General features: G+C 38.0%; 1 protein-coding gene across 4 annotated transcripts in view; it reads left to right on the forward strand.

Annotated features, from left to right (window-relative positions):
• Nucleotides 1-9,505, forward strand: part of ZNF25 (zinc finger protein 25) — a 19,905-nt gene extending 10,400 nt beyond the window's left edge. For all 4 annotated transcript variants that reach the window (XM_078077777.1, XM_078077774.1, XM_078077776.1 and 1 more), the window contains exons 3-6: nt 3,363-3,489; nt 3,763-3,858; nt 5,774-5,837; nt 6,285-9,505. In XM_078077777.1, the coding sequence (XP_077933903.1) occupies nt 3,363-3,489; nt 3,763-3,858; nt 5,774-5,837; nt 6,285-7,335 (1,338 nt within the window). In that variant the 3' untranslated portion in view covers nt 7,336-9,505. The remainder of the gene's footprint in view (nt 1-3,362; nt 3,490-3,762; nt 3,859-5,773; nt 5,838-6,284) is intronic.
• The last annotated feature ends 15,391 nt before the right edge of the window (nt 9,506-24,896 follow it).

Consider the following 24,896-nt stretch of genomic DNA (forward strand, 5'->3'; position numbering starts at 1 on the left):
CAATTTATTAACCCATTCACCAGCTGAAAAGCATTTGGGTTTCTGTTTAGTGGCAATTATAAAAGGAGGTGTTACAAACAATTGCATTTAGATTGCTGTGTGTATGCAGACTTTCATTTATCTTGGGTAAACAACTAGGCATGTGCTTGCCTGCATCAGATTAGTATTGTGATTACCTTTGTAAGAAACTGCCAAACTGTACCAGAGTAGCTGTACTATTGTGTGTTCCTACCACAATGTACAGAGTACTGTTTCGCATTCTTGTCAGCATTTGGTATTGTCAGTTTTTTTTCAAATCCTGCTGGTAGGTGTGTAGTGGTATCTCATTATGGTTTTAATTTGCATTTATCCAATGACTAATATATTGAAAATGTTTTAATGTGCTTATTTGCTACCCATATATCTTCTTTTGGAGTGCACTTACCAAGTTACACTACCTTGGACTTTTATATTTGGATTTTGAACTAGAACTGCCCATTAGCTGTGAATCTGTCTTTCTTTGGCCTCCTAAGCACCCTCCTCCTGACCTGCCCGTATATTTAGAGTTCTGTCAGACTTCGGTCTTGGCCTAGTTTCTCCTACCATTATCTTGAATGTTGTTGCTTTCAGACTTCTTGACTCTTCTGGAACCCTGTTTTTTAAATATGACAATATTATTTGTGGAAATTTACTTACATGTATATCCATCAGAATAGACAGTTCCAGCTATATGTTCCACAGTCACTTCACAGTGTGAACAAAATTCAACTCTGTCTCCTCCTGCCCAGTGGATTTCTTCTTGTTTTCCAGTTTTCTTTTATGGATTTCCTGGTTGCCACAGAATAATGTTAGTTGGCAAAATACAAATGTCTCCACACGCCCCAACCTACTCCCACTGTATAGCTAGGAGACAGGAAACTTCTGTTTCTGTGTAAGTTGGGAGATGACGATTATGAGCAAAAGCAGTTTGGAGCTCACCCCAGAGCAGGAAGTCAGGAGGGCACTGATGGAAGAGGAAGGATGGCGAGGTCATAGTTGTAGAGCAACGTAAGATCAAGTGGGCACAGAGACGCTCACCCTGACTGGGGAGATGCAGGAGAGGCCTGAGACCGTGGGATCCAAGGACTGGCACTGGGAGTAAAAAGGAAGGGACTTCGAATGTGTGCAGGAACGCAGACGGCAGCTTCAAGCAGTCAGCAACACAGAGGAAAAGAAGTGGAATCCCTTGTGTCCTTGGTAGTGAAGGCAATCAGAAAACAAGCAGCTGAAATCAGGTGTCCTAAAGAAAAGAGTACATTTTCACAGAATCTGAAGATGCCACCCCCGTACTGCTGTTTCTTTCAAGAATGTGAATATACTCTGGCAACAGACTTTTTTGAGGAACTGAGGACTGGGGTAACACTTATATCCCTCCTCACCAAAAAATGTTTTATCTTCATTTGATCATGAACAAAAAATGTTACTCAACATGCAGACAGTACTAAAAAAGTAGAATGTGTGAATTAACACTTTGTCCGTTGATGTCAGTACTCCTCCCCCAAACAAACGCAAAGTAGACTACAGATTTCCGATATTAAGGAGTTTCAGATAGGAAATACCTTTAAAACCCAGAGATTAAAGACTCAGAAACTGAAAAACAAGTAGATATAAAATATAAGCAAATTAACTCAGGGAAGAAATAGTAGAACAGAAAATCCTGTCAGGTTAGAAGATTAAATGACAGTGCAGCTCTGGGAGAAGAGAAATGCAAGTGGATAACTGACATGTGGCAGAGGAATTGGAAGAGACCGTGGAGTGGGGGAGAGGGTAGGGGTGCCGATAAGAATGGACAAGGAAGAGGAAGAGAGAATAACAAATAGGACATAAAGTAGAATCCCTGAATAACAAAACCTAAATAGTGGAAGAGAGCTAGTATTTAATCCAGGGAAACTTTCCATAAAGAAAAGGAAAACAGAATTACATACTGAAAAGGCTCTGTGTGCCAGAGAGAACTGACCCAGAGTCTGGCAAACCCCAAGAGAGAGTCTCATAAAACTACTAGACTTACTTAAAAGTAGAGAAAAAAGAGTCCTCTAGGTCACAAGGAAAAAAGTCTACAGCCCTTGCCAAGGAAAGAAAATAAAATTGACAGAATTTTTATTAGCAACATATATATAAAACAAGAATAGCAGAACAGTGTTTTCAAGAAAAAAAGTAGAAGTAAGAATTTATATTCAGCGAAGAAGTTCTTCAAGTTTTCACATTACATGTCAGATTCTGTGGAATATAAGCAAAGCGATGATTGGAGGAAATTTCATAGCCTTACACAGTCCTACCAATAAAAATGAGAGAATGAAAATAATTAGCATTACGGTCCTAGCTATTCTCAAACTCTGTAGATACTGCAGGAGTTATCCTTCCCTTCTCTCAATAATTATTCATTTCCCATGAAGGTATGTTTCTTCCCCCCACTGCTGCTATTTCACATATGCCTCTTAATTTTCTAACACTCCATATTTCGGGTGTGGTATTTGCCTCTTCTACTTCAGTGTCTTCTTCTAAACGACCAGGCTACTCCTGTAACTCTAGCACTTCGTATCTGTCTTTTCAGTGGCTCCCTGTTCTCTGTAAGTGAATGGGTGAACGTCCCAAAGATGTGTAGGACAGCCCACAAAGTGTAAAAATAGTGGGAAATAGCAGAATATCTATTCATATTTCTTTCTTATAAATAGAAAAACAAAACATCAATTTTTAATAAAGACTTATAAACTTATATTTATAAACAGGCACCAATTAAGTGAGTATGCAAAATATATATACAAAATATATTTTAATGGCCCAGAGACACACTCAGAATTATTCCATGTTCTGTCACCTGACTGGACTGTATCACCTTCTAATTAATCTTTCCTGTTCTCATATCATGCCGTCTTATTTGTAACTTTCCTAAACTTGCCATTTTTCATGCATCAAGGCCTTTGCCGACTCTATTTTCTTTCTTCCCAGTTTATGGTAGCTTGACTACCTAGTAAAATCTGATTTGAGAATATACAATGCAAATATCTATCCCCATTTGTGACCACCGTATATCTGGTACATATTTCTATCAGAGCACCTGCTATGCATGTTGCATTCAAGTATTTACATCTTTGCCTCCTTGTCAGAGTGTAAGCTCCTTGACAACAGGAATAGTTGCTTTCATTCATCGTGTCTCCAGCAGCGTTCTAGGCATGGGTGGTATCTCAGTAAATACATATTGAACATTTCATCTATGTACGGAGGAGCAAAGTATCTTAACTTTCTAGAGTAAACTTTATAGTTGGCAGGTTAACAGCTAGTTTACACATGTCTTTTTGTGGTGCTCTACTGATTACTTCAGTTTGAACTGAAATCTGTTGTTACAGGGACCAGTAACATTCAAGGATGTTATTGTGGAATTCAGCCGGGAAGAGTGGCAGTTACTGAGCGCTGCTCAAAGGACCCTATACAGGGAAGTGATGCAAGAGAACTATGGTCTCCTAATCTCAGTGGGTGAGAAAAACTTCCCCTATGTAACTACCAGGAGTTTGCATTTCCTTTCCCAGTTGCCGGATTGCATAGTATTAGCTTTGTTCCAGGGGTAAAAGGTGATGAATCCATTTTGGGTACCAGAAAAAATACTTCTGTCCCCTCCCTCCCCATTGAAAGAATCTAAATCTGCCAAGCCTAAGTAGGACCTTCATTGTTCTCCTAAAACTGCATTTCCTCATCCTTCAAAGTCCCTAAATTCCAAGTAATCTGTATTACATACTTTTCCATTAATAGGTTACCGTGTGAAAAAGCCGAATGCAGTCTTCAAGCTGAAACAAGGAAAAGAACCGTGGATATTGGAAGTAGAATTTCCACATCGGAATTACCCGGGTGAGTGAGGACCTGTGGCCCCTGTTGCTAGTGAGGTGGTTGGTGCCTTTGGCCTTCTGAAATATTTTAGGAATCTCTTTTTTAAATGCCCTATAAACTTTTGGAAAAGACCAAGGACACTTGATCTGCATATGCAAGCAACATAAATCACACTTCCGGTTTTCATTTTTCCACAAAATTCCTCCTTTGCCAGACTTTTTAAAATAGATTTACTTTTCTCTCCTATATACAAAATCTAATTGCTGCCTAACCTTGCCTTAAATTTTTGTCTTTTTTCTAGAATTCCCAGTTACTGAAATTCTAGAACACTGTAATCTTAAATCTGATGATAAATTTTTCTCCAAATGCCATTTCCCTTCTTTTACTAACAATGAGATGCCTCAGTTATTTTTCAGCACTGGTTTTATTAACTTCCTTTTCTCTCTTTAAACTCTGAAATCAGATTACAAATCTTTGTTTTTCATCAATTACATTATTTCAGAGTTGATACTTCCTTTTAGATGTGGTTTGTCTTTCACACAAAGTACTAATTATCCCTTCTAAAATCTCCTTCACCTTACTTGGAGTGTTGTAACACTAAGATTTAAAAAACTAAAAACAAGCCAAAAAAACTACTAAGATGATCTCACTCTGCTTCCTTAAAAGCTTTTCTCATATTCCTGACTTGTGTACTTACGTGTTGCCGGGACCAGGAACAATGCCTGGTGTTTAGTAGTTGTTCACTAGATACTGTTGAAAGGTTGAATGTGAATTAAAAAGAGGCAGGCACTGTCTTCTCCTCTGTGCCCTTCACAGTAACTCCTGCAAGGGCTCCTCCTTTCCTAAGACCAGAGACACACATGATCTTGTTTCCTCTGTGTCCCAGTTAGCCTTGCCCAGGTCCCCATCAGGTAACGTCTTAACGTCTTCCCCACAAGTGCCATGAAATTCCAACCCAAGCCTCTGCTCATAATCTTTCACTTTCTGTGAAGCATTTAAAGATGAATAAATATGAAGGTCAGTAAAGGTTGCAGAATGATGTTGAGTAATTACTCTTTATAGATCATGCAATAACTTGAAGCAGATAGGTGGGAACTAAACTACGAAAGCAGAATAAGCCTGGGACTGAATTGTGGCTAACACTGCTTTGGAGATGCAGCATTTGGCGATCAGCCTTGAGAATCTTTGCTACTGCAAATGGGAATTCATCCTGTTTTATGATGGCTTGCACTCTCTTTTTAATTATCTTTCCTTTAGGATCTATGTGTTCCTGGGTCTTCTGTCCCCGTGAAAATTAAGCCAGCTAGATGGACAGTGAGAGCCCAAAGTGTAGAACTATTCCCCCACACACGGGGAAACAGATGTTTTCAGAAAGTCACTTTAGTGTTGGCACCCAGATTGTCATGTGCAGATGTAGAGGAAATCAAGCAGAAGTTTACAGTCTGCTAAAAGAACACAGCAAATTAGATTTGAGCTGACAAAGACCTGTTAGCTTTTCATCCAGTTTCATCTTTCCCCTGATATTTTCAGTGAACACAGGTGTCTTCTAATTTTTTTTGTCATTCTACTTACTGTTTCTTGTCTGTCATGGGCTTACAGCATTCTGAGTCCCTAAGTCTTGTTCAGCAGCACTCTGAATATCTTTTGTTCTCTGCTCCCTGTTTTTTTTTTTTCCTCCCCCTTAACATTTTCCTCCCAAGTTTTTAAGGCCATATTTGTAAAGTGTCAGAAGTACTTGGATTTATAACCACGTTTCTTCCCTGGTCTGCTACTGCAGTTTTTAATGTTTATGTTTTTTCTAAACCAATGGGATAGATGAAATTTGCATTTGAGAGTTCCTTTATTTGGGGAGATTGCCTGAAGCCTAAGAATCAACCCTACAACCATAATAATACATTAAGATTTATACGGTATTAAATTTTGGATTCCTTTGTAGAAGACCTCTGGAAAATTCATGACCTAGGAGCGAAATACCAGCAAAGCCGAGCTGAAAATTCAAGGCAAGTCCAAGATTTCGATTTTAAGATTAGAAGCCTTGTAGTAAGAAAGTATTGACGGGAGTACTGGAAGTGGGAAAACACTAGTTCATACTAAATGTGAGAAAACTAACACTGGAGTGAATTCCAAAGCATATAACCCAAATGGGAACGCACTCTTCCGTAATGGAGATCTTATTCAGGACCAGGAGATTCAAACTCTGAAGTTTCGTCTTTTAACTCTTCTGAGTTACACAGTAAGGGAGGCTTTGTAGATCTCAGGCATTTGAGAGACTCTGTGCATACAATGCAAGGGAAGGTTCCTTCTACCAAATGTTAAACCACAGTGTGTGTCAGAGAATGTAAGTGGAGAAACTGTGAATCTAATCAATATGGGAAAATCTCTGGAAGTTGGTTCTCAGCTAAGCTAGTGTACCTTAGACATTACTGAATTTGGAAATTTCTTTCTAGGAATGGAGAACTCACAAAACACCAGCAAACTCAAGCCAGAGAGAAAATCCATAAATGCAATGAATGTGGAAAGTCCTTCTGCCAGAAGTCTGTTCTCGTAATACATCAGCATATTCATTCAAAGGACAAACCCAGGGAATGTGGAGAATCTGGCTCTAGAAATGGAGACCGCACAGTACAACAGAAAGCCCACACCAGAGAGAAAACCTATGAATGTAAAGAATGTAAGAAAACTTTCTATCACCTGTCATCTCTTAGTAGACATTTGAGGACTCACGCAGGGGAGAAACCCTACGAATGTAATCAGTGTGAGAAATCCTTCTACCAGAAGCCACACCTTGTAGAACATCAGAAAACACACACAGGAGAGAAACCCTTTGAGTGTAATGAATGTGGGAAGTTCTTCTATGTTAAGGCATACCTCATGGTACATCAGAAAACACACACAGGGGAGAAACCGTATGAATGTAAGGAATGTAGGAAATCCTTTTCCCAGAAATCACACCTCACAGTACATCAGAGAACACATACAGGGGAGAAACCTTATAAATGTAAGGAATGTGGGAAATTCTTTTCTAGAAATTCACACCTCAAAACTCATCAGAGAACTCACACAGGAGAGAAACCCTATGAATGTAAGGAATGTGGGAAATGCTTCTACCAGAAGTCAGCTCTCACAGTACATCAGCGAACTCACACAGGGGAGAAACCCTTTGAATGTAATAAATGTGGAAAAAACTTTTACTATAAATCAGACCTCACTAAACATCAGAGAAAACACACAGGGGAGAAGCCCTATGAATGTCATGAATGTGGTAAATCTTTCTCTGTGAATTCAGTCCTCAGATTACATCAAAGGACGCACACAGGAGAGAAACCCTATGAATGTAAGGAATGTGGAAAATCCTTCTCTCAGAAGTCACATTTTATCATACATCAGAGAAAACACACAGGGGAGAAACCCTATGAATGTCAGGAGTGTAGGAAAACTTTTATTCAGAAATCAAAACTTACTGCACATCAGAAGACACACACAGAGGGAAAAAGCTGATAAATACTATGAACTGGGAACTTATTTTGGAATTCATCCTTCAGAATAATTGGATAATTCACACAAGACAAAAAACTTAGGAATATCATCAATCTCAGAAAATTTCAGAGTCTTTCTTGACAAAAAAGGAAATATACAGAAATTCTTTAAATCTATGAGGGAGAGCTTTTTACCATATGTCAGACTTAATTAAGTATCAGACAACCTACAAATTGTAAAACATGAGGGAGACCGTTCTTTTAGAAGTCATACTAGATCGCACAACATAGAAATCATATGAGAGAAATCCTATAAAAACAAATGAATGTCAGGAAATTTTCTGTCAGGGCAGCCATCACTAGATATCCAAAAGCTTACCTGAGTGAGAAGCTCCTATCAGTATCCTTCCCGAGCATTCAGAAACCTTTGACATCAGGTGGACTTGGAGCACTCGAAGGTGTAACTGCACAGACTGCAACAGATACAGAAGCCTTTATCGGGAAGTGATGTTTCAGTGAACCTCAGATCCGTGATGCTGGGATAGAACCTTTGCAGACATTTCAAATATGTGAAAGTTCCTTGACAAAAATTCAAAGAGAATCTGTACTGAGTGAGGGTAACAGTTACACCAGAAGTCATGTTGCAGCAGTTGGATTCTGAGGGGTTTTCTTTGTTTTTTGGGTTTTGTTTTTAAGAATGTCTATCAATGTCTAGATATTTGAAGCTTTTTAAAAAGCACAAACACATTGAAAAAACCAGGTGATATCCTTACACACATGTGAAGAATCCTTTAGTATGTAGAACTAATGTGTGTCAGCGCGCTACAAGACAGGTTGTGGATGTTTATGTGCACGTGGATCCCATCCATAATTGTACATAGGGAAAAATGTAGCCTTGGTTCAGTAGTTTTCACGTATGTGAAGATATTTCACGTTATATCTCGGCATCGACTCCTGTTGTTACTCTAATGTGTATTTTAAATGTAATATTCTTTTAAAATTTAATGCATCTTTTTCTATTTCCTTGAATTTTTAAATGAATACAGACATTACTGAACCAATCCTTCAGAAAGGTCAGCCGAGTTTTACATTAGGGACACATTTATTCATAAGAAAAGACTGAAATTATTTTTAAAAACAGCTGAAAACACTTATAACACTACGTAAAGAAGTAGTATTTATCTTACTGTTGATGTTTTAGCAGGGGGCAGAGCTATCTGCCTTAGAATTTTGTATGAGTGTCTTAAGAATGTTCTTCACTGCCTTTTTCTTCATAGCAGAAGCAACATGGTAGTGGTTAAGAGATGTGGACCCTGGACTCTTACTGCCGTGGCTCAAATTCCAGCATGGGGCATGCCACTTAACCTCTCTGTGCCTCTGTTTCCTTTTCTATAAACGAGAAGTGATAATGGTAGGATTGCTTTGACATAGAAATGAGTTAATATTTTTAGAGCACTTAGAATAGTGTCTGAGACACAAGAAAAGCATATGTTAGATACTATTATCATTATAATTGTATTTCTTGAATTATGCTGGAAAAAAAGTTGGCTACCAACATTCACCACTCACTTTATTGCTGTAGTGCCTTGGTTTGGCTTGGTTGTGCATTTTCCCACAAAGGATTCAGATATTCAGATGTGACCCAAAGCCCGTGTTTGTAACCTACAAGCCAAGAATGGTTTTGCATTTCTAAGTGGGTGGAAAAAAATAAGGAATATTTTGCAACATGTGAAAAGTATATTCAAATTTCAGTGTCCACAAATAAAGTTTTATTAGAACACTAATAAAAACCATTTGTCTCTGTTTTGCCTGAGGCTGCCTTTAGCACTACAAGAACAGAGTTGAGTAGTTCTGACAGAGACCGTATGGCTCAAGAGAGCCAGCGACAGTTACTATCTGGCACTTTACAAAGTTAAGTTTTTCTGTTACTTAGAGCTGAAAACACCACAATCAATGTATATGATGTACTTTTATATATATTGTGTGTTTCAGAAATGATGCATACAGTAATTTGTGGGTGGGTGGTTTTCTGCATTGTATTTATTTTGTATATTGTATTTATATGTTAAAAGCCTAAGCATTAGAATTTTTTCAAATGTGTTTTATTTGTTCAACTGTCATAAAATCAAAACATTTTCTGATGGAATGTAGCAGTACATGTATAAAATAAACATTGTCTAAATTAAATCAAATTGTCAATTGGTCCCTACTTAAAAATACTCCCTTATTTTCTTCCAAGTCAATGGCCGGTGTTCCCTATATCATTTTATAATTTTCTCACTATCCCATGACCATCTTTGTCATACTTAACTAGCATAATCTAATAACAAAAACCTTACAATGCCCAACTCCACCAGCTACATTACTAGTAATCTACATTACTAGTATTACTACAGTACCGGAATTATTTTATTGCCTAAACTTCATGATTGTGAAATGCTGCTCCGATCTAAATCCTGCCACTTGCCCGCCCCTTCCAAATGATGACTTTCGTGATGCTCAACTTCTTAAACATGCCTTGATTTGTCTGCTGTTTACCACCAATGAACACCTACTGTGATATTTAGTAATTGCTTTGCTACCTATATAACTTCTAAATACTCAAACACAATAAATATTGTTACGATACTCTACCCAACACTGACATGAGCATGCCATCTTGATGAGAGCTATGCCTTCAGAGTAGTTCTTTATTTCAACCTGCTGCGAAAGCAAATGTTTCCTAGTTTCCCCTGGCTTCTCAATCAAAAATAAAAATTACTGCTTTTTGAGGAATATCCAGTAACTCTGGATTTTGAATAATACAGAATAATGTCTGTACTAATGAAAAGACTTTAAAGATACTCTGAGAATAAAATATTCCTGGCCTTCAAAGTCAAGAAGGATGGAAGGAGACTGACTGCCTCTTGGCCAGAGTTTTAAGTCACGAATTAGTAACCATAAGAATCGAAAGATCAGAGACAACTGATCACCAGATCAACTGATGGGTGTTTCATCAGATGCACACATGCTTATGAGGGCCAGCCAGCCTGGCAGTTCCACATTTCTGAAGGCCAATCAGCAACAGCATTCACTATGACCATGTTCTGTAAAGTCAGAAAGTCAGCTACAGCCTCATTCCAGTGACCAAACTTTTACAACGGAAAGCCAGTCAGTCCCTCAACATTCCTGTTTTTGAAAGCCCACCAATCCCTGAATCTATTTCCCAAACTTGTATCACTTCTTACTTTCCTGGACTGATTTATAAGTATAGCCCTTCTTTGGTTAGTATGATGGTCAAAGGAAGACAATATCAATTCCTTCTCTTACTCCATTCTAAAAAGCTATTCTTTTTTTTCTCCTCCTCTTAAATCTGCACTGGCCTTGTGACTTGCTTCGGCTTAGTAGAATATGGCAGAAGTTCCAGGCCAACACTTTAGGAAGTGTGGCAGTTTCCACTTTCCTTCTTGAAGCTAATCATCATGCAGAAAGTTCAACTAGTCTGAAATTACCAAGCTGTGAAGAAACTCAAGCTATGAGGAGAAAGCCCCATATAATTCCAGACATGTGAGCAAAGTTTCTTTAGACCTTCTGACCCAGCCCCATCACTGGCTGAATTTAGCCAGCCAAACAAGACTTCAGCCAATGCCGAAGCAGAGAAACCACCCACTCTACAAGAAATAATCAAGAAATAATCATTTTAAACCATTAAGTTTTGGGCGTTTTTGTTACACAGTAATAGATAACTGAAACAGAAAGTGAGCCATAAATCAAGCTTTAGATATTGATTAGTCTCTTCTTTCTCAAAAAGTTGTGCAGCATACGAAGCCCTTAGAAGTTTGCCACATTAATAACACTACAATGACCATTGTTTAATCTGATGTCAAAAAAGGCTTTACCCACATACAACAATCTACCCCCATGAAAGAGAGCAATCCTAGCTCAACTACACTGTCCCGTGCTGCCACCCCAATTACAGCTGTATACTGGAAATTAAAAAGACTAAACCCCAATGATGGGGAAATTGTCCAGACATTTTTTTACAGTAATGATTCTATTTAAGAGAATAGAGAGTAGGTCACCTTCAACAAGTGACCAGATCTTGCTTTATCTATAAAGTTCTGATTTGGCTTCGGACCCTCCCTCATGGAGCATTATAGCTCTGGGCCAAAGAGGTGTTTTGGGTTGTCTGGTTGATATAGGGCAGCGCAAGTACTGGGTTGCTGTGAGAGAGTTAGAGGAGGAGGTTGGGGCTGGGACTAGTTGGTTTACATTTGAAAGGTGAGCTCCAGGATCAGCCCTTTGCCATCTCTAAGAGAGGAAGGCTCTCCCTGGCCAGCAAGCATTTTAAAGTTGCCAAACATAAAATACAGAAAAAACATGATTAATACACGATGCTTTCAGAAAAGCTCATTATTCCTTAGCCTAAGGTCCTATGACTACTCCTCATGTTAATGGCAATGTGATCTATACTTTTAAAATCCCTATAAACTCTCATGAAATTGTTACTAAATGACCTGAGAAATAGCTTGAATTTTCCCCTCATAAATTGAGATTATCAAACATCTAATGTCATGTAAACTGTATGCCTGAAAGGTAAGAACTGCATTTCCTAAAGTAAGGTCACCAGAAACACCTCTACATATTCTATAATGAGATTATATATGTTAAAACAGACACCAATCAATGTCAGTCTTCAAATCACATTGAAAAGGATCATTTCCTGTATTTATATGCTTAATAATAAATGCTACAAGAATAAAACCATGGATAAAAATTACTGATCCATTTATTTCTGCCTTTGGAACAAATGGACAAAACAGCTTAAGTTGTAAAGGCCCCACAGACTAAAATAAATCCATTCACTGAAGTAATACCAAGAAATAACATTGATGTTGAATATTGCACAGAAAGACAGAATCTTTATATATGTCTGCTTCCCAGGTGCCTAACCATTGCTACACAGCCAGTATGCTCAGCCAACAGTAAATGGTGATTCTGCACTAAAGAGATTAAGGGCTTCATGGTCAAAACCGTTTTGACCAAAATGAGGGAAACTGAGAAACTCTAGTGAGGAAAATGATACAGATCTAACTAATGTGGAGGTGCTAGGAGAAGAACACTGACACTGTGTAAGAGGCAACCTGTGAATAATACTTAAGAGTTAAACTCTCACTTTTTTTCAGAGAATCCATAAAAATTAGTATTTTCTTGGATGTCCTGGGTAGGCTACTTAAAGGTAGACTTCCCAGAACGATTTCTGTTAGCTGCCAAACTACTAAATTTACCTAAAAAAACAGAATAGTTAAGATTCACTGTTCTCATTGTATCTATGATTTCCCATTTATCCTCATAAATGAATCCTATATTTTAGCACAACTATGTGTATGAGTAAATTTGTGTACAGAGTATCTCTTAATTAGCTTTTTGACGGAATATGGACTCCCTAATTATAGACATCTCTTCAGAGGTTCCAACACCATAAGCAACATCTCACCATCTCATCTCATCCCATCATTCCCTTGGCTTGAAATTCTCTCTTTCCCTGCAACTCTCATCACACCCTGGGGGGAGTCCTTGCAAGACTGTGACCAGCCCATCTCACATGTGTGTGACAAGACTGGCCTCAGCTTTCCACAAAGTGCCTGCCAATCTATTTCATCCTAGAATCCTCCTTAGGAGAGCTTAAGAGTGACCCAAATCTCCCCCTGAAGAGACAGAGAGCAGCCAGAGGTGGTGGCTGATACCAGTACCGCAGACCGTCCCTGCCTCTTCTAGGAGCAGAATGTTCATACCATGAAACTAGAGAGCTGCCGTTTCTGGAAACCTCCATGACATGTGCCCTCGGTGTCAACAGACCAATTCCCAGAAAAGCACCAGGGCCAGGAGAGGTGCAAGGTTCTGTGCTACAGATAACCTTTTCAGGGTATTGGAAGCCTGGTCATTTAAAACAAATTTTTTTCCCCATAAAACAGAAAAGAATGGAGGATAACATGAACACCTATCCCCGTTAACAAGTAAAAGATTACAAAAATCAAAGCCATGGGTATCTTTGCAAAATCATTCCCCAAACTACAACCTTTCCACTCTGAACTATTCTAAACTTGTTTATCTTCTCTATTTACTTATACTCTTACTTTATATCTAGAGTTTATATAGAAATAATAGATATTATTTGCTTTGCAAGTTTTCTGTCAGTGTGGTAACATGTAAGCTCTTCTGAAACTTGCTATTCAATTCTATGGTTTTGGATTTATGCATATTGATCTATGTATATAGCTCAAGTTGAATATTTAAACTATTATATAATATACTTTATAAAACTACAAGAACCGTTTCAGTTGTTGAACATTTAGTTTCCAATTTTTTATTAGTGAAATGTAATTTCACTATATGAAATAAGAGAATTCACTATTATAAATACAATTACTGCCCATACTTTTGCCAACGAGTTAAGAATTTCTTTATAGAGTGTTTTAAACATTTAAAAAAAAACTTCCACACTATAAGAAATAATTTATTATACTTCATGACCAACACACCCACAAAAACATATTAATTCATTCATAAAACTTTATTAAGTACCTACCATTTATCAGGAACTATTTTAGGCACTCTGGAAATAGTAGTGAATAAAAACAGCTCTACCTTAGTAACACTTGTATTGTGGTGGGCAGGGTATTGGGGGAGGAACACAGTTTAGGAAATATAAAAAAGTTACATATATAGTACACAAGATGGCCAGTGTTGTTTTAAAAAAGAAAAAAGGATAGCGAATTACAGAGAGGGAATTCAATTGTAAAAGGGGGTCAGAGAAGGTCTGAGAAAAAGGAGAGTCCAGCAAATAGCTGAAGAATGAGGAAGTGAACTTTGTGGATGTATGTGGGAATATGTGATATGTGAATATATGATAAATGCAGTATATACAATTATATATTTATATATGTATTAACGAATGTATGCATATCAACTTGAAACACATTTGCATGAAACAATATCATTTCTACCCATGATGTTATTTTCTAATCAATTCTATTTTACCCTTTTACTTATTGATATGAGCACTTACTAAGTCTGGGACACATTATGGGAGTTTCTCTAAACAAGTTTTTTTTCTTTTTTTTAACTTCGGTTCCCTTTAAACAATGCAGTATTCTCCAATAGCAATACGAACTTAAATGTGGTCATACCTTCAATAATGTTTAAACACTTATTATGTACCAGGCACTATTCTCGGCATGGGGTTTACAGCAGTGAACAAAAGAAAACTCCATGCACTCACAGAGTTCACAGAGGTTTAATTCTAGTTGGGGAAGACAGGATAGGTAGGGGGTCAAAAAGTAAGATACTTGTTATGGCAGACTGTGGTAAGTTCAAGGATAAAAAACTAAGAAAGCAAGCTAGAGAATTGATGGAGGGGGGTGGTCAACGAAGTCCTCAAATGACACTATACTTGAGAAAACACTGTAAGGATATAATCGGATGAGCCACGTCGCTATCTAGAGTAAAAGCATGAAAGACAAGGAAAAAAAATATTTATAGTATACACAAATACAACTGAAGTATATCCTAAAAAAATCTCTGGAAAGATACCCTCACTATTTATAATGCACTGTTTTATATTCTATTTCAGCCTTGTATATGAACACGTTTTGCCCAAATCCACTGAAAGGACAGCCTATTAATAGATGTCATCCTACAATTTTAAAACCAAAGCTCCAGGAGTTACGAAGAGGAATGGAATTGCTGGGTCACAGGGCTGGTCCTCTCAAAAGAGACCATGCCAACTTTGTAGGGCCGAGGACACTAAAGTGGGAAGGAACATACCAGTGACAGGAGCACAGGTACAACAGGCGAGCTTAGTGATGACCGTGCTCTGCAGGCCAAGACTAATGGTAGGAGACGCCGCTATGGAACTGCTCTCACAAAGGCCAAAGGAGATGATGGAATTCTGACACCGCAGAAGCCAGGTGGCAACACTAACAGCAAAAGTAGAGCAAGTAGAGGGCCCCACCCCACAACCACATCTAATCCTAATTCATGCCCAAGGACCCCAACTCCTACTACCATCCTACTGGGAGGCTGGGTTTCAACAAATGAATTCTGGCGGGACACAAACATTCAGTCCGTAACTACCAGAAACCAAAAATGACCTCGTCTTGGATTTATAATGCACATATAACAACCATAACAAAAAGAACAGTGCCAGGCAGGAGGGAAATGGACTTTTACGGTTGCAAGGTCTCCACATTTTATGTGAAATGGTACCTTATTAACTCCAACTAGAAGGTGAAAAGTTGAAGATGTATACTGAGGTAGCTGCTCTAGCAACTGCTATACATATAATGCAAAGAGATATTGCTAAAAAGCCAACAGACCAATTAAAGTCGAATTCTAAAAATATTCAAATTCAACAGAAAAAGGGCAAGAAATCAGAGAACAAAAAAAGAGGGACCACACATAAATAGTGAAAGTATAGAACTAAATCCATCAATAGCTACATTAAATATTAAGGGAGGAAATGAGGTAGTTTTCGAGAAGGCCAAGTATGATTGTGAAAGGCATCTGCCTCATGGCAGGCATCTGCAGTCTCCAGGAAGAGGTAGGGTATTCTCTCTATTAAAGAGAAATGGCTGCTTCTGCCAGCCTGAACAGTTTAGAAGAATCTCTGCGCTCAAGAGTCTTGGGTGAACAGCTGCAAATTTCCCCATTCTAGATCTCAATTTTCCACTCCTGTTTCGCACAGGAAGTCTGTAACACCTGCCCCGTTGCCATCTCCTGCCACCCTGAAGTTAAACCTCGGGCATGACTTAACAGGACACAGCCTCACTTCTCAGGACACAAGAATCTTCTGAATGCTTTTATGGAGGTCTACTATCCTTCACTGTGCCCTGTGTTGACAGCTAACTTGAACCTGTATCTTCGAGGCTTCTGAGGCAGAAAAGTCACTAACTCCACAACTCATTTCTCACAACTTCATAAACTTATCATTGCCCCATCCTGTTCAAAGTGCTACAGCTACTGCACAGGACAAATCTACCCGTCCTCACCCTCATCTACCACACAGGAGAATCCTTCTATTACAGGACGACGAGGTTATCCTCATACTATCGGCAACGTGGCCTTCACTGAAATGTGACCAATAAGCAATTGAGTTTTAGATTCCAAAACTCAAGTTCTCATTTCAAGGACCACTTCTGGCACCAACAGGACTACGGTGGGTTTGCACAAAAGCAGAGACAGACAAGGAATTAGGCACAGATAGTTTATTTTGGAGGTCAGCTCGAGAAAACAGAGAGGGAAAGCAGAGAGTTGGCCGGTTAAGGAGGGAAAGTTAATAAAGTGCCACTGGAGAGAACAGTGTCTAACACCACCGTGGACTCTGAATCACTCCAAAGGATGCGCCTCAGAATAGACCCTGTTGAGGGATGAGCGGGGCAAAATTAACATTCAGGGTATTTTTTTTTGTACCATCTTCTTACTGTTTGCTCATAGTCCACTGGTAGTGATGTTTTATCACTGAATGAAATATGGAAAATTACTACCTATGTTCTTTACAGGTCCTATTTTGAAATATAATTGTCTTTAGTATTTTCATCTATATATATATTGAGTACCACATCAGGTGGTGTTATGTTTTTTTTTGCTTCCAACGTGAAATAATTTAAGAAGCTTATGAAAATAGTTTTATACTTACCCATATTTTTACCCATTTCCTTCTTTCTTTTCTGAATTTCCAAGACTCCTTCTGTTATCATTTTCTTGAAAAACTTCTTTTAGCCACTGTCTGAAGGTAGGTCACCCTGCAACACATTCTGTTTTCCTTTATCTGAGGAAATATTTCCCTTTTATTCCCAAAGGCTATTTTTAATATAGACTTCATAGTAGACAATTATTTAATGGCTTGAACAATTTTATGCCATATACTTCTGGCCTCCAAGGTTTCAGGTGAGAAATCTCTTGCCATTTGTACTGGGTTCCCTAAAAGTTAATACACAGTTTTTCTTGAACTTCTTTCATGATTTTTTCTGTTACTAGTTTTTAGGTTGATTAAAATGTGTCTCTGCATGGACTTGTATTAATTTATCCTCTTGTGGTTAACTTTCCTTCTTCAATCTGTATTATTTATGTTTTCTGCCAAGTTTGAGAGATTTTCAAATACAGGCATACCTTGTTTTATTGTGCTTTGCTTTACTGCACTTCAGAGATACTGCATTCATTACAAATTAAAGTTTTGTGGTGATCCTGGGTCCAGCAACTCTATTGGCACCATTTTTCCAAAAGCGTTTGTTCATTTCGCGTCTCTTTGTCACGTTTTGGTAAGTCTCACAATACTTCAAACTTTTTCATTGTTATTATTTTTGTTATGGTGATGTAATCAGTCATCTTTGACGTTAGCATTTTAATTATTTGGGGGCACCAGAACTGTGCCCATCCAAGACAACAACCTTAATCATGAATGTGTGTGTGCTGACCGTTCCACTGACCAGTCATTCCGCCATCTCTCTTCCTCTCCACGGGCCTCCTTACTCCTTGAGACACGACAATGTTGACATTAGGCCAGTTTATATCCTACAGTGTCAAGTGTTAAGTGAAAAGTCACATGTCTCAAATTAAATCAAAAGCTAGAAATGATTCAGCTGAGTGAAAAGGGCACACCAGAAGCCAACACAGGCCAAAAGCTAGGCCTCTTGTGTCAGTCAGCCAAGTTATGAATGCAAAAGAAAAGTTTTGGAAGGAAACTGAAAGTGCCACTCCAGTGAACACACAGATAAGAAGGCAAAACAGCCCTATTGCTGATATGGAGAACGTCTGTGTGGTCTGGATAGAAGGTCAAACCAGCCACATTCCCTTAAGCCAAAGACTATTCCAGAGAAAGGTCCTAACTCTCTTCAATTCTGTGAAGGTGGAGAAAGGCGAGGAAGCTGTGAAAGAAAAGCTGGAACCTCAGAGACGTTGGTTCATGACACTTAAGAAAAGAAGCTGTCTCCGTAACATCAAAGTGCCAGGCGAGGCAGCTGGTGCTGATGGAGAAGCTGCAGCAAGTTCTCCAGAAGACTGAGCTGAGATAATGCAGGAAGGTGGCAACACTGAACAACAGATTTCCAATGTAGACAAAGCAGCCTTCTATTGGAAGAAGATGCCATCTAGGACTTTCATAACTAGAGAGAAGTCAATGCCTGGCTTCAAATCTTCTAAAGACAGGCTGACTTAGTAAGGGCTGGTGACTTTAAACTGAAGCCAATGTTCATTTACCATTCCAAAAATCTTGGGGTCCTTAATAATTATGCTGAATCTACTTTGCCTGTATTCTATAAATGGAACAATGAAGCCTGCATAACAGCACATCTGTTTACATCATATTATTTAAGTCAATTACTGACATGTACCACCCAGATTAAGATTCCTGCTCATTCACCAGGAATACACCTGGTCACCCAAGAGCTCTGATGAAGATGGACAATGAGATTAATCTTGTTTTCATGTCTGCCAACAAAATATCCATTCTGCAGCCCAAGGAGCAAGGAATAATTTTGATTTTCAAGTCTTACTATTTAAGAAATACATTTTAGGGGTGTCTGGGTGGCTCAGTCGGTTAAGCATCTGACTCTTGATTTCAACTTAGGTCATGATCTCGTGGATCATGAGATCAAGCCCTGTGTCGGGCTCCAAGCTGGGCATGGAGCCTGCTTAAGCTTCTCTCTATCCCTCTCCCAATGCCCCTCCCCCCACTTGCACTCCCTCTCTCTCTCTCAAAAAAAGAGAAAAAAAGAAATACATTTTAGAAGGCTATAGCTGCCATAGATAGTAATTTCCCTGATAGACCTGGGCAAAGTAATTGAAAACCTTCTTAAAAAGGATGCCCTATTCCAGATTCCCATGTAGTTCATGGGAAAAAGTCAAAATACCAACATAACAGGGGTTTGGAGGAAGCTGACTGCAACCCTCATGGAGGACTTTGAGGGGTTCAAGACTTCAGGGGAGGAAGTCACTGCAGATGTGGTGGGAAGAGCACGAGAACTAGAACCGGAAGTGGAGCCTGAGGATAGGACTGAACTGCTATAATCTCATGATGATAAAACCTGAACAGATGAGAAGTTGCTTCTTATGGATGAACAAAGAAAGTGGTTTCTTGAAATGGAATCTGCTTCTGAAGATGCTGTGAAGATTGTTCAAAGGACAAGAAAGGACCCAGACTGTCACATAAACCTGCTGATTAAGCAGCAGCAGGGTTTGATAGGACTGACTCCAATTTTGAAGGAAGTTCTGTGAGTAAAAGGCTGTCAAATGCTACGCATCGACTGATGTGGCAAACTTTGCATTGTTGCCACAAGAGATTGCCCCAGCCACCCAACCTTCAGCAACCACCACCCTGATCAGTTCACAGCCAACAACACTGAGGCAGGACCTTCCACCAGCAAAAAGCTCCCTGAAAGCTCAGACAATGATTAGCATATTTTAGCAATAAAGTATTTTTAAATTAAGGTACGTACTATTTTTTTCTATAGATATAGTGCTAGTGCCCATGTAACAGACTACAGTAAGGTGTAAACATAACTTTCATAAACACTGAGAAACCAAAAAATTCATCTGACTCGCTTTATTGTAACATTTGCTTTATTGTCATGATCTGGAACTGAACCTGCAATATCTCTGAGGTTTGCCTGTATCTGACAAAGAACTATAATCCAGAATATACAAAGTAGTCTCAAAACTCATCAGTAAAACCACAACCCAGTTAGAAAATGGGCAAAAGACAAAAAGAACCACTTCAACAAAGAGCAAAACAAGACAGCAAATATATAGTTGAAAACATTTTAAACACCATGAGGGAAATGCAAATTAAAATTACAGCAAGGGTGGCTCAGTTGGTTAAGCATCTGCCTTCAGCTCAGGTCATGATCCCAGGGTCCTGATACTGAGTCCCGCATTGGGCTCCTTGCTCAATGGGAGCCTGCTTCTCCCTCTGCCTGCCACTCCTCCTGCTTGTGCTCTCTCTCTGACAAATAAATAAAATCTTAAAAAAAAATAAATTAAAAAAAATAAAATGACAGCAAGCTATCACTACATACCTATCAGAAATTTTTTTTAAGATTTTATTTATTTAATTGAGACGGGGGCGGGGGGGGAGAGAAAACACATAAGAAGCAGGTGGAGAGGCAAAGGGAGAGAGAGAAGCAGACTCCCTGCTGAGCAGGGAGCCCTATGCGGGGCTCGATCCCAGGACCCTGAGATCATGACCTGAACCGAAGGCAGATGCTTAACCAACTGAGCCACCCAGGCGCCCCATCAGAATTTTTTAAAGATTTTATTTATTTATTTGAGAGAGAGAGAGAGAGAGCAAAGGAGCACAATGGGGGGGGGGGCAGAGGAAGAGGGAGAAGCAGACTCTCCACTGACCAGGGAGCCTGACGCCAAGACTTGATCCCAGGACCCGGGGATCACAACCTGAGCCAAAGGCAGACACTTAACTAAGCCACCCCTCTCAGAACTGTTAAAACAAAAAATAGTTCTAACACAAACAATGGTAAGGATGCAGAGAAACTAGATGACTTACACATTATTGGTGGGAATACAAAACGGTGCATTCCTAGCAGCTTATTTGTAATAGCCAAAAACTGCAAAAACCCCAGATCTATCAATGAATGGTTAAACAAACTATATATATGTTTATATATATATATAAATAACATGGAACACTATTCAGGAACAAAAAGGCATGAACCACTTACACAGTAACTTGGATGAATACTCAAGGTGTTATGTGTAGGGACAGAAACGAACCCCACAGGTGACATGTGTGTATCTCCATGTAACATGTCCGAACTGACAGTGGCAGAGCACAGAGGAGTAAAGAGGGTACGGTTATAAAAGGGCAACACGAGAGGTCCTTACGATGATGGAACTATACAGTATTTTGACTACAGTGGCAGATACACACAAGCTACACAAGTGACAAAGTTGTACTGTACTAAATATATACATGCAAACAAATGAAAAGAAGAAAAACTGGAGAAATGTTCCTAAGGCCTGTGATCAACGTCAATATCCTGGATGGGATATTTATACAATAGTTTTGCAAAATGTTACCATTAGTGAAAATTGGGTAAAGTGTTCCCTGGACTTGTATGTATTGTTTCTTAAAACTGCATGTGAATCTACATTCCTCTCATAAAAATTTCAATTTAAAAAAATAGCAAGATGGTAGATGTTCACCTAAGAACTTACTCCAAGTAAAAGCATTAAGACAGAAGGCAGTGATTATCAGACAGGATAAGAAAGCAAGAGTCAACTCTATCCTATAGAAAAAATTCACTTTAAATTAAATGACAAATATAGACTAAAGAAAGATGGAATTAGATATACCATGCAAACACTAATCATAAGCTGAAGTGGTTATATTAATATCAAAAAAAAGCAGATTTCAGGACAAGGAATTTTGCCAGGAATGAACAGGAAAATTACAGAATGAGAAAGAAGACGTAACAATCTTAATGTAACTGTACCTAAAGTAAGAGAGCTTCAAGTTGTATGACAAACCGACAATAGAAAAACACAAAGTCACAATTACACCTGGAAACTTCATACCTGTCTCAGGAATTGATAAAACTGAAAGGGAAATTAGGCATAGATACGTATAATTTGCAAAACATTATCAACCAACTGACATTTTAGAACACCTCACCCAGTGACAGCGGAATACATAATCTTTTCAAGTTCACATGGAACATTCACCAAGAAAAACTTAAGGAAAATCATAAAGATTATATTCTCTGAACACAAGTTAGAAATGAATAGAAAAGGATCTGAAAAAAAATCCCAAATATTTAGAAATCACACAACAGTTTTCTAAATAACCCATGGCAGGGGTGGGTGGAGAAACCTTAATGTGAATTAGAAAATATTTTTAACTAAATGAAAATGAACACATAACTTTCCAGAATTTCTAGATGCTGGAGTGAAATTCAGAACTTTAAAAGTTTATAATTAAAATGAAAATAGTATCAAAACCAGTGAAAACCCAGCTTTCATTTTAAGAAGTTAAAAAAAGAACTAACCCCATAGTGAATGGAAACATAAAAATAGTAGCAAAGTGAACATAAGTCAATGAAATAAAAAAAGGACAAATAGAGAAAATCAATGAAACCAAAAGCTCATTCTTTTGAAAAACATAATCAGTGAAACTGATAAATTTCCTCCAAACCAATGAAGAGAAAACAAATTTTATCAATGTAACAACAAAAGAGGGGTGATCAGTACAGATCATACAGACATCATTCTTTATGAATAATGACACAACCGTCTTTAACGCAGAATCTGCAAATCAAACTCAGCAACATATAAATGATGGACCACAACCAAGTGGATTTTATTCCAGAAATACAAGGTTGTTTAAACATTTAAAAATATGTAAATATAATTAATCATATCAGGAAAATTTAAAAAGGAATCATGGGATTATTAGATTTTGTGCTTAAAAGGCCAAATGACAAAAATCAACATTTATTCATAAAACTCTCAGCAAACTTGAATAAAAAACAACATTCTATACCTGAGAAACCCACAGCTGACATGAAACATGGTAAACGACTCAATGCTGTCCCCTAAGACTGCGAGTAAGGCAAGGATGTCTTTTGTCACCAGTTCTCTTCAGCATTGTAGTGAGAATGCAGTAAAGGCAAAAAAAAAAAAAAAAAAAAAGAAAGAAAGAAAGAAAAAAAATGTAAACAGCATAAAGATTGAAAAGAAAGAACCAAGTGCAGGAGACATGATCATATACAATTAGAAAATTTTATGGAATCAAAAAGCTATCAAAATGATGTTTATCAAGGTTACAGGAAACAAGGTCAATACACAAGGATCAACTGTATTGCTACAGATTAACAAAGAACTACTGAAAGTGAAATCAGATAAACAATACTACTTATAATGGCATCCAAATCAAGACAGGCTTAGGGATAAATCTAACAAAACAATGTCTGTACTCAGGCAATACAAAACGCTGCTGCGAGAAATTAAACACCTAATTAAATGGTGAGATAGAGCACATTCATGGATCAGAAAAGTCAGTATTAAGATGTCAACTTTCCCCAGACATACAGAATCAGTAAAATCCTAAAAGCAATATGAAAGCAGCCTTTGTTTTTTTTTTAGAAACCGACAAGTTCATTCTAAAATGTATGTGGAAATGCAAAAGACCTGCAAGGGCCAAAACAGTTCTGGACAAGAGAACAAAGTTGGAGAACTGATACAATTTCATTTAAAGACTTATTAACAAAAAGATATGGGAATAAAGACAATGTAGAGAAGCTAAACAGATCAATGGGACAGGAAAAAGGACCCATAGGTAGAAACCACCCCCCGACACACACAAAGACAAATAATCAATTGGATGTCTTAAAAGGTGCCAAGGTAATTCAACGGAGAAAAGATAGTCTTTTCAACAAATGGTGCTGAAAAAACGGAATGTTCAAATGGAATAATATAAATTTTGACCCTTAAAACACTATACACAAAAATGTATTCCAAATAGATCATATACCTAATACAGAGCTAAAGCATTTAGAAAACAAGAGGAAAAATCTCTGATACTATTGGGTCTGCAAAGATTTCTTAAAAAAGATTAAAACTGGTAAGCTGGACTTTATCAAAATGAAAAACTTCCACAAATCCACAAACGGGGGGTACAGATTGGGGAAAATATCCAATCAATAAAAAATCTTTATTACTCAAAAATAAGACAAACAACCTACGAAGTGGGCAAACGATTTAAACAGATGCTTCACAAAATAAGATACACAAATGGCAAGTAAGTGAAAGATGCGTAACATCATTATTTATCAAGGAAATGCAAATGAAAAGCACAGGGAAATGCCACTATGCACATTAAAATGGCTGTATTAAAAAGTAACAATACCAAGTATTGACAAAAATGTGAAATAACTACAACTCTCACACACTGGTGACAGAAATGTAAAATGGAACAACCACTTCAGAGAAGTCTGACATTATATATACTAATCCTACAAACCGAAAAACTTTGCTCCTAAGTATTTACCCAAGAGAATAAAAACATGCCTACATTAAAATGCACATGAAGTTCACTGCAGCTATGTTCATAACAACCAAAAACTGGAAAGAGAATGGATACACTGTAATTAAGCATACAATAAAATATGACTTAATAAAAAACAAAGGAGTTACTGACAGATGCTAAAACATGGATGCATCTCAAAATCATGCTGAATAAAAGACAAGGAAGAGGACATCTTGGATATCGCCATTTATGTGAAATGATATTTTAAAAAATCAGTCTAACCTAGTTACTGAAAGCAGATCATTGGTTGCCAGGGGCCGTGGTGGGGGGCGAGTCCCAGAAGTGACTGGGAAAGGGGAATGAGAAACCCTTCTGGGTAATGGGTGTTGTCTCTCTAAACTGTAGGAGTCATATGTATGAGTATACTCTTATTAAAACTTGAGTTGGTATATTTAACCATATTTAAATTATTGCCCAGAGTTGATTTTTAAAAATTTGGAAACATTATTATTTTAATAACAAAGCTCTTAAAATTTTGAAAATCATAAACAGGAAAATAGACAATA

This window comes from Halichoerus grypus, chromosome 7, assembly GCF_964656455.1.
Source record: "Halichoerus grypus chromosome 7, mHalGry1.hap1.1, whole genome shotgun sequence".
NCBI lineage: Eukaryota > Metazoa > Chordata > Mammalia > Carnivora > Phocidae > Halichoerus > Halichoerus grypus.